Below are 15,164 nucleotides of genomic sequence, written 5' to 3' on the forward strand. Positions count from 1 at the left end.
CTGGAGCATTACCAGAGTTTGAGTAACTGGCTAACCTGTTTCTGTCTAGGAAGGGCTGCAGTTTACGTAAGAGTCCTAACTGGTGAAAGCTTACTACATGCCATAGAGGCCATATGGGCCTCCAGGAATGTTATTGGATTTTATAAACATCCACAAGCTTCAGGGGAAGTGCAGTTTCAACTAGACAAACCACCCAGCAGCAGTACTTTTGTCTTTATCTGGATTGAGTACCAATTTTATTGGTCCTTGTCTAGTTCATTATTTATGCTAGTATATGAGGAGATTTCACCCCTCCCATACCCAAGAATCTCCTGATCATCTCCTGATGGTCTTTGCTGACTCTCCAGAGAGAAGGAGGCGTGTCCTGCCTATCTACTTATTCTGCCCAGCAACATATCTGTGTGTGTGAGAGAGAGTCAGTCAGTCAGTGTATCGGAGAGAGTGAGAGTGTTGGAGATCCTAGAGATAAGATTGCTGTTAGAGCAGCTGCAGACTCTCAGTGTAGCATTGATTTATGCTTAGAATATTCAGCTCTGTATATAGTTTTGTATCATAGTTGTAGTTACAGAATAAAAGGAAGATATTCTACAGAGCTGCTCTCCGAGTGGTTTATACTCTGCAAGACTCTGCAAAACTCTGCTGCGCAACGACTGTATTACTGAGACAGTGAATCCGGTGCTCTCAGCTCTAAGCTGTGAGTCCACAGCACTGTGACCTGTTCCTGTGAGAAAGGAGGTCTCTGGCGGTGCTACCCAGCTCGCCTAGCCCAGTCGGGGTTGAGGTGCATGAGTCCAGTTGGCGCACTGGCTCTAGGGCGATGCTGACAGTATATTGTACATGATATTGGGACGCGGGTGGTGCTGTGGGTAAAACCTCAGTGCCTAGGGCTTGCCGATCATATGGTTGGCAGTTCGAATCCCCGCGGCGGGGTGAGCTCCCATCCTTTGGCCCCAGCTCCTGCCCACCTAGCAGTTCGAAAGCACCCTTAAGTGCAAGTAGATAAATAGGTACCGCTTTATAGCGGGAAGGTAAACGGCGTTTCCGTGTGCTGCGCTGGTGCCTGCTTGCCAGAGCAGCTTCGTCACGCTGGCTACGTGACCCAGAAGTGTCTCTGGACAGCGCTGGCCCCCAGCCTCTTAAGTGAGATGGGCACACAACCCTAGAGTCGGACACGACTGGCCCGTACGGGCAGGGGTATCTTTACCTTTACCTTTATTGTACATGATCCCAATATATTATACAGTCAGTAATACAATTTTGCATATCTATGGTTCTACCCTATCTGGAATACAGTGTATAGTTCTTTTCGTCTCACCTCAAAAAGGATACCATAGAGATGGAAAAGGCTCAATAAAGGGCAACAAACATGATCAAGGAAATTGAACAACACCCTATGAGGAGGGGTTGCAGCATTTGGGTCTTTATGGTTTAGAGAAAAAACAGATTAGAAGTGACATGACAGAAGTTTATAAAATTATGCATGTCACAGAGAAACTGGATAAAGGAAAGCTTTTCTCCCTCTTTCATGACACTAGCATTTGTGGACATCCAATGAAGCTGAATGTTGGAAGATTCATAACAGATAAAAGGAAGTACTTCATACAGCACATAGTTAAAACTATGGAACACAAACCAACAGGAGGCAGTTATGGCCACCAACTGGATAGCTTTAAAAAAGAATTAGACAAATTCATGGAGGACAGGGCTATCAGTGGCTACTAGCCACAACAACTATGTTCTACCTCCACTGTCAGAGGCAGTATGCCTCTGAATACCAGTTGCTGGGTATCACAGGTGGGCAGAGGACTGTTGCCCAAATAGCACCACCATGATTGGATGATGCCTGCTTTGCAGGGTGTTGAACTAGATGAATCTTTTGGGTCATTTCCAACTCTGCAATTCTATGATTCTACCCCAAGCTGAGAGTACATATTATACCTAAGCTTTAGAGAGTCTAGCAGTTCCCAAACTACCCTGAACTTTCCTTAAATCCAAAAGGCTTTCTTTCCAAAATCTATCAACTGATACTAACCATGCCCACCACTAGTGTTCCTTTTTATGTGTTTGCCCAGGACACTGACCCAGGAAACAGATAAGTGGAACAGAATTTGAAATTCCCCATGCAAGATGACAAGCACCATCAAATTGCTTAGGCTCTATACACAAAACAATGAAAAATTCTGAGAAATGTGGACAGCTCTGCATCTCTTTCCACATCTTGTATAAATGTCCAGTGGCACAAACCTTTATGGCAACCAGATATTTTCCAAATGTGGAACAACACCGGGCTGCCCATAAACAATGATCTCAAAGTATTCTTAATGCAGGCCACTGTCACTCGCTGTCAGCACAAGTAACTCCTGTTCTGTCTACTTTCGTTAGTCAAGATCATATGGGCAAATAGTTGGAAGCATAACCTTCTTCCCTACATGCAGGGATTGGATGAAGATAGTTTTGAGAGAGATTGTGGTGGCTCATAAAGATGCTTGCCAGGCAAGCTCTACTAAAGTTGAAGCAAACCAATGAGCATTTCTTGCTCTCGTTCTCTTTCTTTTTTACATTGATTATTCAGAGAAGAAACATATGATTAAAATTCTAATGTATTTTTGTGGTCAAAATTCAGATTGTTCTGAAATGCATTTACATACCTCCACTTTGTCATATTGTCCTTCAAGCCTGAGCTGTCGACTAAAACAAATGGAGTAATGTTTGGTCTTGTGTCTTGCTTCCACATGAAACAATATATAGAGGAGTTACAATCTAATGCTTCATTTTACCTACTTCACAAAGTAAAAAAAACAAAAAATCCTTTTAAAATGAAATGATGGAAGAAATAGCATGTTGTAAATGGTAGCTACTTATCTAAACTTACTGGTAGCCTTTAATATTGGGGTCTCATAGCTACATTATAGGGATGCTCATTTTCTGAGCATTTTTAAATCTATGAATGTTTCTTCTGTTTCTACATGATCCTGGCATTTTCATACTGCTGCTAAACACCATGAGACACCATCAGGGCTGTGCCATTGAGACTGTCCTCTCCCCTCTCAGGGGGACACACCATTCTGCCCTGTGAGAAGGAAAGAGGCAGGCTGGGAGAGGGAGTTGTTTGTGTGTGTTTGGGCTTGCTTCAGAGTGAGTGGGAAAGTTGTAAATTGTAGAATTGCAAAGCACCTAGAGTGCCCTGGCAAAATGACAGTATATAAAGTCAATAAATAATAAAGCCTTCTAATAATATTACTACTACTATCAAGTGTTTACAGTACCTACATGGAACAAATACCCTGGAACACAGATTTGCAGCCCAAATTGGACCATAGAACATGGATTTTAGAATTTGAGATGTATTTCCCACTCTACCCCCAATCCCAAGAATTACAGTTGGGAGTGGTTTTAAAGAAGTACAAATAGTGAAATGCATATTTAAAGCTTTCAAAAAGCATTAACTCAGCCTAGGTTTGATATATCCACATATTATGTGGCCTGGGATCTCTGACTGAATATTTATTCAAGACACGTTGCTATATTTTCCTTTATAGTGTTTCTTTCACTATAACCACCTAGGTCCCTTCTTCAAAGCAGAATCAATGATGTTTTCTGCAATGAAATGCTGTGAATTAATGTTTTCTAGAGCACTTGTAAGCATTTCTTAAGGTCTGTATAAGTGCTTTACATGGTTGTTACGATGCTTGCCAAATTGCTCTTGCTGTTCTGGCATAATAGAGATGTTAAGCATTTTGTTTAAAGCCTAGTTGCACCTTGAAAAAGGAGATTCTAAATGTAGCATTTCTCTCTTTACTTGAAAATGGAAGACCTGGAGTAAAAAACTCTGTGATACTAGTTCATCAAGCTTCAGTTATGATACATTTTTAGAGTTTGTAGTTCTGAAATTTATTTTCTTTGGAAAGCTGCAGTGGTCTTTGGTCAAAAGCAATAAAACTATAGTATTAATTTTCACCAAATGGAGTTCAGGGTATTTCTTTCAGAGGATACTTGGTTCTCTGAAGAATGCTGCTGCTGCTCAGAATAATTCCTATATTATTTCATAGGGCTTTTATTATATTTATATTTTAGGTGCTGTTTGGATTATTACTATTCCTTTCCTCTGTTTTTAATTATACTACTTAAGATCTGAAACATTTGTAAGCAGGTTAAACACCTCATGGGTGTTCAAATAAAATACATGCGAGTAATTGCTTTATGTGTTGATGTACTACAATGGTGGGAAATCTCAGGCCAAGGGGGACAAAATACAGCCCTCCATCCCTTTCTGTTTGATCCTTGGCACACTCTCCAGGCCACCTCCCTCCTTAACCACACACGCACACACGCACACACGCACACACACACTCTCACACTGCACCAACTATGCTTCATATTCCCTTCTTGATTTTTTTGAGGTGGGGGCATGACTGCAATGTGTCCTTGAACTTTGATAATGCCCTTGTATTTGATAATGCTTGTTGCTTGTCTTGATGGACAAAGGAGAAATTTAGATTTGTTTCTCTGCTCACTTTTCCTCTGGCTCCTCCTGTCACTGGTGTATGGCCCCAGAAATTTGCCTAGAAAGAATTGTGGCCCCCACCCCAATCTGCAAACAGGTTTCATGCTTGCTGCAAAATGGAAATGTTTTCTACAAGGGAAATACTTAATGTATAAAGCAGCTATAAGCAAATATGTTTAGGCTAGTTCTAATACCCTGTTCTCCTGGGTTGTCATGTGCTTCACCAGCCAAGCCTCTTTGATGCAATAGAAGCTAAATAAAGCTCAACTTAAGTTACTAGTTGAACTCATTGAACAGTTAGTCTGCAATCTGTTTCATCATGATTTTTAAAAAAATGGTTGAAGTCATTGTTCAGTGTATTCTTCCTCACACAGAATCTTCAAGGGTGGTCTCAGACTGATAAAAGAACATGCTGGCATGGACATGCAGGTGGAGGACTCCATTCAGATCCAAAGGAAGGGGTAAATATTGCTCAGCCCATTTGTTTCTGTATAACTCCACAGTATAGCACACCTTTTAACTTTTGTTGGAGAACAGAAAACTTCTGGCAGTTTCTCAAAATGTTCCATCAAGTTTATTTGCTAAACCACTCTTACCATAAATAATTTTAAGCTTAGTCAGTACAGCATGAAACTTTTAATCTCAGGGTTGTGGGTTTGAGGCCCACATTGGGCAAAAGATTCCTGCATTGCAGGGAGTTGGACTAGATGACCCTTGTGGTCCCTTCCAAATCTACAGTTCCATAATTCTATGATGAGGTGCTTCAGACCCTTTCCCAAAAATGTGACGGTTCCACCCTCTGCTGGGTGGGTCATGTCATTTTGACTATGTAAACATCAACATTCCCCTTCCACTTTCCTTGCATCCTCAGCTATATCAGAGCACTCCTGGTCCTCAGGGACATGGGGTTTTTTTTTGTTGTAATATTTATTTCTGCTTGACAATATACCTTCCAGGCAGCTAACTCGTCTGGTCCTTATGTAATGTTAAGCTATGGTTTCTTTAGCTATAGTGTGATTTGCTTGAACATCCAAACTTAGCCCAGCAGCCCAACAATAGTTTGTTACCTGGCAACAAACCATGATGTGAAGCCACAATTTGGACACAAGAATGCATGAAATAAAGCATAACTCTGGTTAAAAGGTGTTTTGTGTGGAAGCCACTTGTAACAGATTCATGTATCTTTTAACTGTTTTTACACTTGCATTTAATTTATTTCTGCTTCTGTATTCTGATTAATCTGGACCTTTGCTGTAAATAATTTTTTTGCACCTTCTTTTCCTTGATCTTCCCTTTGCCCTTTTTAATAGTTCATGGCAATCCACTTGCTGCTTTGCAACTGCTTTCTGTGTTTTCTGTTGCTTTGTAACCAGTCAGGTTCAATTCCTTGGGTTTGTCACTGTTGTTTCCTCCTGGTTCTTTCAAACAGCATTCCTTTGTGACGAACCAGTAGCAATATCTAATTTGAACAAGTAGCTGTCGTATTAACTGGACGTTTCCATTTCCTGCCAAACCATTAATGGTGCTCAAACATCTCTTCTCCCTGCTTTAAAATGTGACGTTGTGTCTACCTAAAAGGGAAGGATTTCTGTGTATGCTATTGCTCTTCTCTTTAGAGTGAGGGATAAGCAGAAAATTATTTTTTACCAACTTGAGGCTTATAAGTTGTCAACAGAGAATATGTATCCTCTGAAGGATGTGTGAAAGGTACTTATAACGGGTTCTGCTCTCAAATACTTTAGATTGTCAACAATTTTAAGTGTATCTTAACACTTGGTGGGGACAGGGTGGGTTATGGGAGAAAACAGCAACAGAAAAGGAATCTGAATTATTTTTTGCTTCTATGCATTTTATTCATTTACTTTAATAATGTCACAGTCTTGAATGCAACTTGGCAGTATTATATCAAAAGTAAGATTCCCCCCCCCTTGATACTGAAGAAAGAAATCACTGAGAGAATACATACAAATAACATTTACACACTCAAAAATCACATATTCCTAAGCACTCCACTTTGAAACCATGTGATATCCAGTTCAACCAAAAAAGCAGATAGCACACAAAAGAAGCACAAGTGCAACATCCAACATTGCCCTAATTTTTTACTGAAATGAAGAGAGAATAATGCAAGTGGGGCATGGCTGATTAGATGTTTTTGCTAGCTATGATCATCCCATCACTGGCTTGATGTAGGTATAACGTTGCCCACTGGGGAGCCCTCCATAGGCTTGTGTGCTTCTCTTCTGCCTGAATTCTCACCCAGGTGTTCTCCATCTCTTTTTGCTTTGGTGAGGGTTGCCTCTGCACAACTATAGTAAATCCAAGGTTCAGTTTGGAAATCTGATTGTGGTTTCTAGCTATGATTTGGTAGTAGTACAGACATAACCTGCCCAGAGGTTCATCTGGATAGTCTGGCTTTTAATTGCTGTCTTTGGACCAGTCCAGCTGTATTCTGTCAGGGATTATTTAGCTGGGACATTTGCAGTGCAGATGGTCGGACTACATGTCCCTTGAAGACCATTCTAACTCTACAATTCTATGATCTATAATGCTAGCTGGCCAGTAACACTGATTAAGAGATCAGGATTAGGTTACATGCCTGACAGTGGCAGAGGAAGGGGGATGCGGTGAGTGCAGGCCACCCCAGGTGTCATCACTGAGGGGGAGGTGACAAAAATAGGACTTAATATTTTTTTAAAAAAAATTGGGCTCATGAAACTTTTTAGTTCTGTCAAGAAACGTAACGAAATGTGGCTGGCACTGGCCGCCACACTGTGGGGCTGGCACTTACCGTGGGGCCTGCAGTGTGCCCGAGCCACGCGTCTCTCCTGGGAGTGATGTGGTGGCTTGGGTGCCTGTAGGCTCTTGCAGCAGCATGGGACTTGTGTCTGCCCTCCGCCTCTCCCTCAGCCACCCTACGGCTGAGGGGGAGACAACGGAGAGGCTCCACGCAGCTTGCCCTGCCCCCGGCTGCAGGATGTGTGCGCTGCACCCGGCACCCAAGCGGCTAGCTACACCACTGATGCCTGATCCTCATCCCCCAAATTTTTTCTGATCCTTGATTTTAATGTCTAAATAATAATTTTTTGTTTATACAAACCTGGAGCATTTGAATACTAGCTTTCAGAACCCAGGATTAATCCTAGATTCTAAAAGTTAGTTTTTGAAATGCCCCCTACTTTATGTGCAATATGAGGGAGTAGCATATGATCCTGCAGCCTGATCACTAAAGCCTGGTTACTGGGCAGCTAGTGTTACATCTGTACAGATCCCTACTTCTCATTGTTGCTGTAGGATTATGATTTTATGGTGAAGGAATATATATAGCAAGGGTTTGAAATGATGCACAATTTTATGACGTATAGCATTAGCTTGGGAATACAACTAGAAAGTTGTTTTTGGCTTTTATACTTCAACATAAAAAAATCTTGGCTATCTTTCAAATTTACCTGGCTTTAGAAAGGCTCATAAAATAAGAAATGAGCTGTGATTGATTGGTTTGAGCTTTAAAATATGGAATAACACAGAAGCTATACTATAGCGCTTCAGTTGGCTGTTAAACAGCCTCATAATGCATGATTACCCAACTTCTGCGCTATTCTGCTAAAAAGGAGTGGTGACATTTTGCACACTATTAAGCCATCTAGAACAATTTTCTTGGTCTTAAGTGTGACATTCCTGTATACCCCTTGAAAGAATTCCCGGCTATTCTGAATATCCATTTGAAGAAGGAAAGTATATCTCTGGGTTGAGATTTTGCAACCATCATTTGATTTGTCTTCTGCAACATAATGTTTTCTCTCATCAGATGAAAGAATTACAAGGTGGAAAAATAATCAAAGCAATGCTTTCCTACGTGTGGCCCAAAGATAGACCTGACCTACGTGCCAGAGTTGCCATATCACTAGGATTTTTAGCAGGTGCAAAGGTAAGAGCTTTTTCATCAATTTGAAACAGGGTGCAAAGCCTTTACAATAAGTGCAGAAACCGGGAAAGAAAGAAAGACTGGCTTAAATCAGTTCATTTGGATTTTGTGAGCAATTTTAAAAACGCTTTTAAAGAACTCTTAAATGTCTCAGCCGCTGTATCCTAAAAAGGTAGCATTTTCTGACATTTCATCACAGTCATTGTGACAGGCCTTGAGTGCCTGCAGTACTTTCCCATTAATGGGCTAAATACTTCTGATGAAGATGTTGAAGGCTTGAGCTCATGTTACACTTACAGACGCCTTACCATTGTAAAGCAAGACTGGATGCTCCATCCCTCCTGCTTCTGCATTCTGGTGCACAAACTTTGCCTGCCTTCGCTGCAGTTTAGCGAACTACGGTTGGCCTCAACTGGGATCATTGTTGATCAAGGCAGGGGTAGCACCTGGTGTAAGGATGTGTGTAATTCTGTGGCCTTTTTGGAGTTATTTAACTGGATGGACATGTAGGGACTGCTTCTTTATGGTAAGCTGTTCACCTGGAACTGAAAGTCATCGCTTCCCTGGGCAATTACAATCCCCCATTTGCATGAGTTTATGGTGGCACAGTGAATATGTAACTTCTCCGCATATTGGTGTACTCTGAACAGATCAATTGAGATGTTGATATCATCTGTGTTTTCCAAGTGAAAGCAGTCTTCAGATAGATCTTTTTGTTGGCATTTTTGACATCTATTGAAGACCATCTTTTGCTATAGAGCTTTCCTTCACACTGGCTATCACTAACTGACATTGAAGCTAGATTTCAGGATTGCATATTAATCTTGGTGGTATTTAGTAAATCTTATTGTAATGTTCGTTAGGATAAATGTCGGTTCACTCTACCATAACCCCTTTGCCAGTGGAAATATAGAAATAAATAAAATATGCCAGAATAATGTAGATATATGGTGATCTACATTTTGAGGGAACAGTTGTATTCAGTGGCTGTCCTGCAAGAATTAAGAGCAGGCATTTTCTCCCCCTCTTCATATTCAGATTTTTTTGCCTAAGGGACTACTTATGAGCCCACCAGTTACAACTTTGCATTCAAATCCAGTGGCTCAAGATTGTACATGGGGCAGCTTTGATTCAAGATGCAGAAATGGATTTGTAGTTGTGTTAAATTCCCTGTCACAGGGAGGAAAGCCTATGTTAGTGAAAAATAACCTTCAGTCTAAACCAGGTTGAATCAAGCACCCTCTTATCTACATTCAGCAGGTTTGCTTTGCTAGGAAAGAAGGGAGGAGGCTGCAAGGAGGAGACACAGAGATGATTAAAAGAGAGCACTTGTAAGACACACTTGTTTCAATTTTATTTTAGCTGAACAGGAGTGGAGCAGGCAGCATTTTTGTTCTCAGTATGTTTAGCATGATAGCTGCCTGCCTTCAAGGCTAGTTTTGTGTGGCTCTTCTTCAGATATTTTGGCTAAGATTCAAAGAGCACTTTGGCTCATGCAAAAAGAGCCCCTTCTAGCCCAGTAAAATTTTAAAAAATATTATTATTTTATTTAAAAGCTTAATAGTTTTGCCTTTCCATTTGCACAAATCTGCTCAAGGCAGCTCACAACAAAATAAGTAACACCTCAACAAAAGAATATGGTAAGCTAATATGGTACAGCAATAAAATAAAATAAAATAAAATAAAATAAAATAAAAAACTGGTGGTTCAACAAAATGACTTCCACAGAGCCAAACCCACTGAAAAAGGAAAGTTTTTGAAAGGCAGCAGAAAACCATTGGAGAGGAGGCAAGGTGAGCCTTTCTAGGTAGGGAGGTCCGTAGCACAGGCATGGTCACAAAAAAAGGGCTCTCACTCCTGTTCCTACCACCTTCTAACACACCATGCAGAAAAGCCTCTTTAGTAACTCATAATGAACAGGCAGGTTTATTATTACTATTACTATTACTATTACTATTACTACTATTACTATTACATCTGCCCTTCAGCCAAAGTTCCCAGCATGGGTTATAACAGTTACAACAATAAAAACAGTTGTAGGAGATAGTCCATTAGGTATTCCTAGGTCTAAGTTGTTTAGGGCTTTAAAAGTAATAGTCATCACTTTTGAATTGTATTTAGAAACTGACAGGAAAAGCAATAATCCAGTGAAGTTTGAACTAAGGCATGTGTCATCATGGTCTTTCTAGAAACAAGTGTAACTGGCACAACTGTCTAGACCTGACATAAGCATCCAGAGCAAACTCTGGACTCTCTCAGTGGTTTCATGAAAATATTAAATGGCACAGGTGACAAGATGGGATCCTTGTGGAGGACCATATTCCAAAAGTGCCAAATAATAATTCCTTCACACCATCTTCCCACTCTTTCCCACTATCCTTTTGCCTCTTACGTTGACTGTAAACCTTTTGCAAAGTGTGTTCATTCTACTTAATAGTGCTTATTGGCATTCAAGAAATGTTTCAGTTATTGCATTAATTTCTCCAAGGAGCACAAGGTGGCATACATAGTTCTCTTCCTCCCCCTTGTATCCTCACAAGAACCCTATGCTCACAAGAACCCTATGCTCAGGTTAGGGCTGAGAGACTGTGACTGGCCCAAAGTCACCCAGTGGGTTTCATGGCTGAACAGGAATTGATTGCTGTAATACCAAATGCCTTGCTAGAATAATATAAATACTCATATTATTCAGACACACCATCCAGCTTGGTCCTGGCAAATTCTTCAAATAAATTTGGAATTAAATTGGATCTTGTTGCAGATTGATGTATGGTTAATATTGTATAGAACATCTGCTTCTGAGAATTCAAGCAATGTTCCTTCCACATTGCTGCATTCCTGTTTCTTTCCCCCCAACTGACCTGTTCCTTAGAACATGCTGATTTAAAACAATTTTTAAGGGTTTCTATTGCAATAATAGGACAGGACTTTTCAACATGAACTGATGTAGCACAATTTTCTTGGGATTGGTTTTTTACATGATTGGCAAGTTTGTATAATCAGACCTCCCCCCCCCCCTTTTTTTTTTTTACCTACCCAATTGTACACACCCACCCCAGACTACTTGGAGAGGGCCCTTATCACTTCTGTAGTAAAGAGGCTTCTCTAAAATGGGATGGGGGGTGTCAGGGAACTGACATCGGAGCGGGAGGCGAAGGGGAGGCTCCTAAATGATGCTGGAGAAGGACCCAGCAGCAGGGGGAGAAGCAGCTCAGTGGAGGGGGAAGCATTTAAGCGCAACACCAGGAACAAAAGTGGGCAGATGGGGAAATCGGAGAGAGGGCTCCCGGACTCTTCACTGGAACTCAGTGAAGAGGGGACAGGTCCTCCGCTACCTACGCCCTCCCTGCGCAGAAGGCTCCCGCGCAGTGAGAGGAGGAGGAGACTGGGTGTCAAACAACTCTTATGTTGGAAGAGATTCAAGAAACGCCCACTGACGGATTCTGCCAGTGACTGAGACAGTCATGATTAGAAAGGGCTGTGCAGTCAGAAAGGTTTAACAAGGCAAATTAGCCTAGAGAGGCACCAGTTTACGCACGAGTAACTCATACTCATCACAGGGGGGAGACATATCAGTTTATTCTTCATTTTTTAAAAAATTAAAAGATCACCATGTGCTCCAGTGCTGGTGTGCAGAACTTCCATCTTGAAAAAGAAATCCCCTTCATCAGAGTGTGTGCTGCTAGGATTGGAGTGGGCTGCTTTTCCTTAGGGCTAGGAGGATGTGGGGATCTATTTCATCAGGATAAGGATTTAGGGACTATCCACTAAGCCTTTTTAATTAAAATATTACTATGTGCTTAAATACCAGTATACAGTGCTTTTGAACAAGGAATAAAAACTTCATTGGAGTAGCAACAGCCATGGATATAATGGCAGGGGGAAAGGGATGGGCAGGTGGTGTACGCTTTGTGTGGGTGTTCGGTAATGAGATTTCCACAGTTCTACCATGACATTTGCCATATATAAAAATGGATGTGTTGTGGTTGTCGGGAAGTCCCCAAGAGGTACAATTTTAGACATTTATCTATAAACTGTCATGTCCCCAAAATTCTATTCTGATTCCTGACAATAGTGACAGCCCAATTCACAGTATAGGTAACACTTGGAAAGCAGAGATGACACTGGTAGTCTAAATTGGTTTAAGCCCTTCATTTTAGCCGAGTTATGGATCAATGTCTATGTATCCATAGTTGTTGGCACCCGCCTGTCTCAGCAGACAGAGGAGTGTACCTTTGGGGGTAAAGTCAAGCTGTTAGAAGGCTGTAGAGATTGATACAGGAGAAGCATGTTTTGTTGCAGCTGGGGCAAATGAAGGCGTCTAATTGTGCTGCTGCAGATGCACCATGGCATTTCTTCTGTCTGTGCCCCTCAGCGGTCATTCCTCCTCTGATCACTGCAATGGATACTCTACACAACTCTGTTGTCTCCAGGCTGTCTCCTGACATCCTGCCTAGTTTCTCATAGAACTGGTCTGTGGTTTGTATGCCAGAGCGCATAGTTGGAGCATAGATGCTCTAGATGTTAGCGAACCAGAGGTAGTTGAGAGGTGGAGGGAAAGCAAGCATTCTGAGCCCTCCATCAGTGGTTCTATCACAGACAGAAGGGAGTTCCTTACTGCAAAGCCTACACCATTAATACATGATTCTTTTGGATGCCCTCACCAGAAATGGTGTAGTTTTTCTCTCAGAGGCTGCCATTCAAACACCTCTGGTCTTCTGTGGAACACCAGTGTCAGTGCTTAGCGTTTTCAACTCATGGTCAATGATAGCCATCTTCTGTGAGTCATTGACCTGCAGCAGATCAGTGGACAAGCCAGGACATAGCGCCCTGATGCTCCAGCTTGCTAGGTGCAAGAGGGTTTCTTTCTTTTCTTTTTTGCCTGGTGCAACTTTATTCTTATTCTTATAGTGACAGCCTAATTCACAGTATAGTTAAGACTGCAGCACTTGGAATTAAGCAGAGATGACACTGGTAGTCTAAATTGGCTTAAGCCCTTCATTTTAACTGAGTTGTGGATCAAGCTGTATGTATCCATAGCAGCTGGATTAAATTTGTGGGTTTGATGAGCTGCTGTCACCTCCTGTCACATTTGCAGTCACTTTTGGCCTTTTACTCTTGGGCTGAACATCCATTACTTATGAATCAGGCATATCTTTCACAGTCTCTCTGTTGCTGCTGACTGTTAATATTGTACATTCAGAAGGGGAACTGGCTGTGCAAAACATGCATGTGTAAAGCCATGGGAACTTAAAATGGATGATCCACCTGCTTTGTGAGTACCTCTTACCTGTCTAAGCAACAAGGTATATGTCAATGTAGTATCAGCCATATGAACCCTTGGGGTCTACTAGCTTCTCCCCCCACACCTCCCCACACCCTATTAGGACTAGATTCCAATAAAAAAACAACAACTCTGCTTATCTCCTACTTCCCACCCATCTAGCTGTCTTTAGTAGTAGTGATCTAACAGCAATTTGTACTACAACTCCTAGACATGCCCTGCTCCTGGTAAAGTGGTACCTCTAGTTACGAACTTAATTCGTTCCGGAGGTCCGTTCTTAACTTGAAACTGTTCTTAACTAGAGGCGTGCTGTTGCTAATGGGGCCTCTTCCTACTGCTGTGCCTCTGGCACACAATTTCCGTTCTCATCCTGGGGCAAAGTTCTCAACTCGAGGTAACTTCCAGGTTAGCAGCGTTTGTAATCTGAGGCGTTTGTAACTCGAGGTACCACTGTACTTGCATTTGTTTTTTTTTTTGTTTGTTTTTTAAAAAAATGATATTTATTAAAGTTTCAAAAAATACAAAAAATACAGAATACAGAAAAAAGAATAAAGTTTTTAAAATATAACAAAAAAGTAAAAAGAATAAAAAGAAACATACCAAATAAAGCAGTTAAAAAGGCATTAATTTTCCATAACCTATCTTCCCTACACATATTTCCCCGAACCTCCTCATACCTCCCTTTTTTGTATTCCAGTTCAGTTTGTTAATTCAGCAAATCCTTACCATTAAGCTTTTACCCAATTGCAAACCTTTTTTCATATCTCTTAAAGCATTACAGCTAAAAACCTCTTAATTTCTATCCAGCATCCTTCTAAGATTCCTTAATTTTACAATATTTCTGTAAATAGTCTTTAAATTTCTTCCAGTCTTCTTTCACCGACTCTTCTCCCTGGTCTCGGATTCTGCCAGTCATTTCCGCCAATTCCATATAGTCAATCACCTTCATCTGCCATTCTTCCAGAGTGGGTAGATCTTGTGTCTTCCAGTACTTTGCGATGAGTATTCTTGCTGCTGTTGTGGCATACATAAAAAAGGTTCTATCCTTCTTTGGCACCAATTGGCCGACAATGCCCAGAAGAAAGGCCTCTGGTTTCTTCAGAAAGGTATATTTAAATACCTTTTTTATTTCATTATAAATCATCTCCCAGAAAGCCTTAATCCTTGGGCACGTCCACCAAAGGTGAAAGAATGTACCTTCAGTTTCTTTACATTTCCAACATTTATTATTGGGCAAATGATAGATTTTTGCAAGCTTGACTGGGGTCATGTACCACCTGTATATCATTTTCATAATATTTTCTCTTAAGGCATTACATGCCGTAAACTTCATACCTGTGGTCCATAACTGTTCCCAGTCAGCCATCATTATGTTATGTCCAACATCTTGTGCCCATTTAATCATAGCAGATTTCACTGTTTCATCTTGAGTATTCCATTTCAACAGCAAG

At 41.1% G+C, this 15,164-nt stretch overlaps 1 protein-coding gene across 1 annotated transcript in view; it reads left to right on the forward strand.

The window, feature by feature from the left end:
* The window catches only part of ABCB7 (ATP binding cassette subfamily B member 7), a 53,492-nt gene that overhangs the window by 13,319 nt on the left and 25,009 nt on the right, over positions 1-15,164 (forward strand). The window contains exons 3-4 of the mRNA XM_080989798.1: positions 4,879-4,965; positions 8,313-8,432. Coding sequence (XP_080845924.1) covers positions 4,879-4,965; positions 8,313-8,432 — 207 coding nt within the window. The remainder of the gene's footprint in view (positions 1-4,878; positions 4,966-8,312; positions 8,433-15,164) is intronic.

Source organism: Podarcis pityusensis (assembly GCF_964106645.2).
Source record: "Podarcis pityusensis genome assembly, chromosome: Z".
Lineage (NCBI taxonomy): Eukaryota > Metazoa > Chordata > Lepidosauria > Squamata > Lacertidae > Podarcis > Podarcis pityusensis.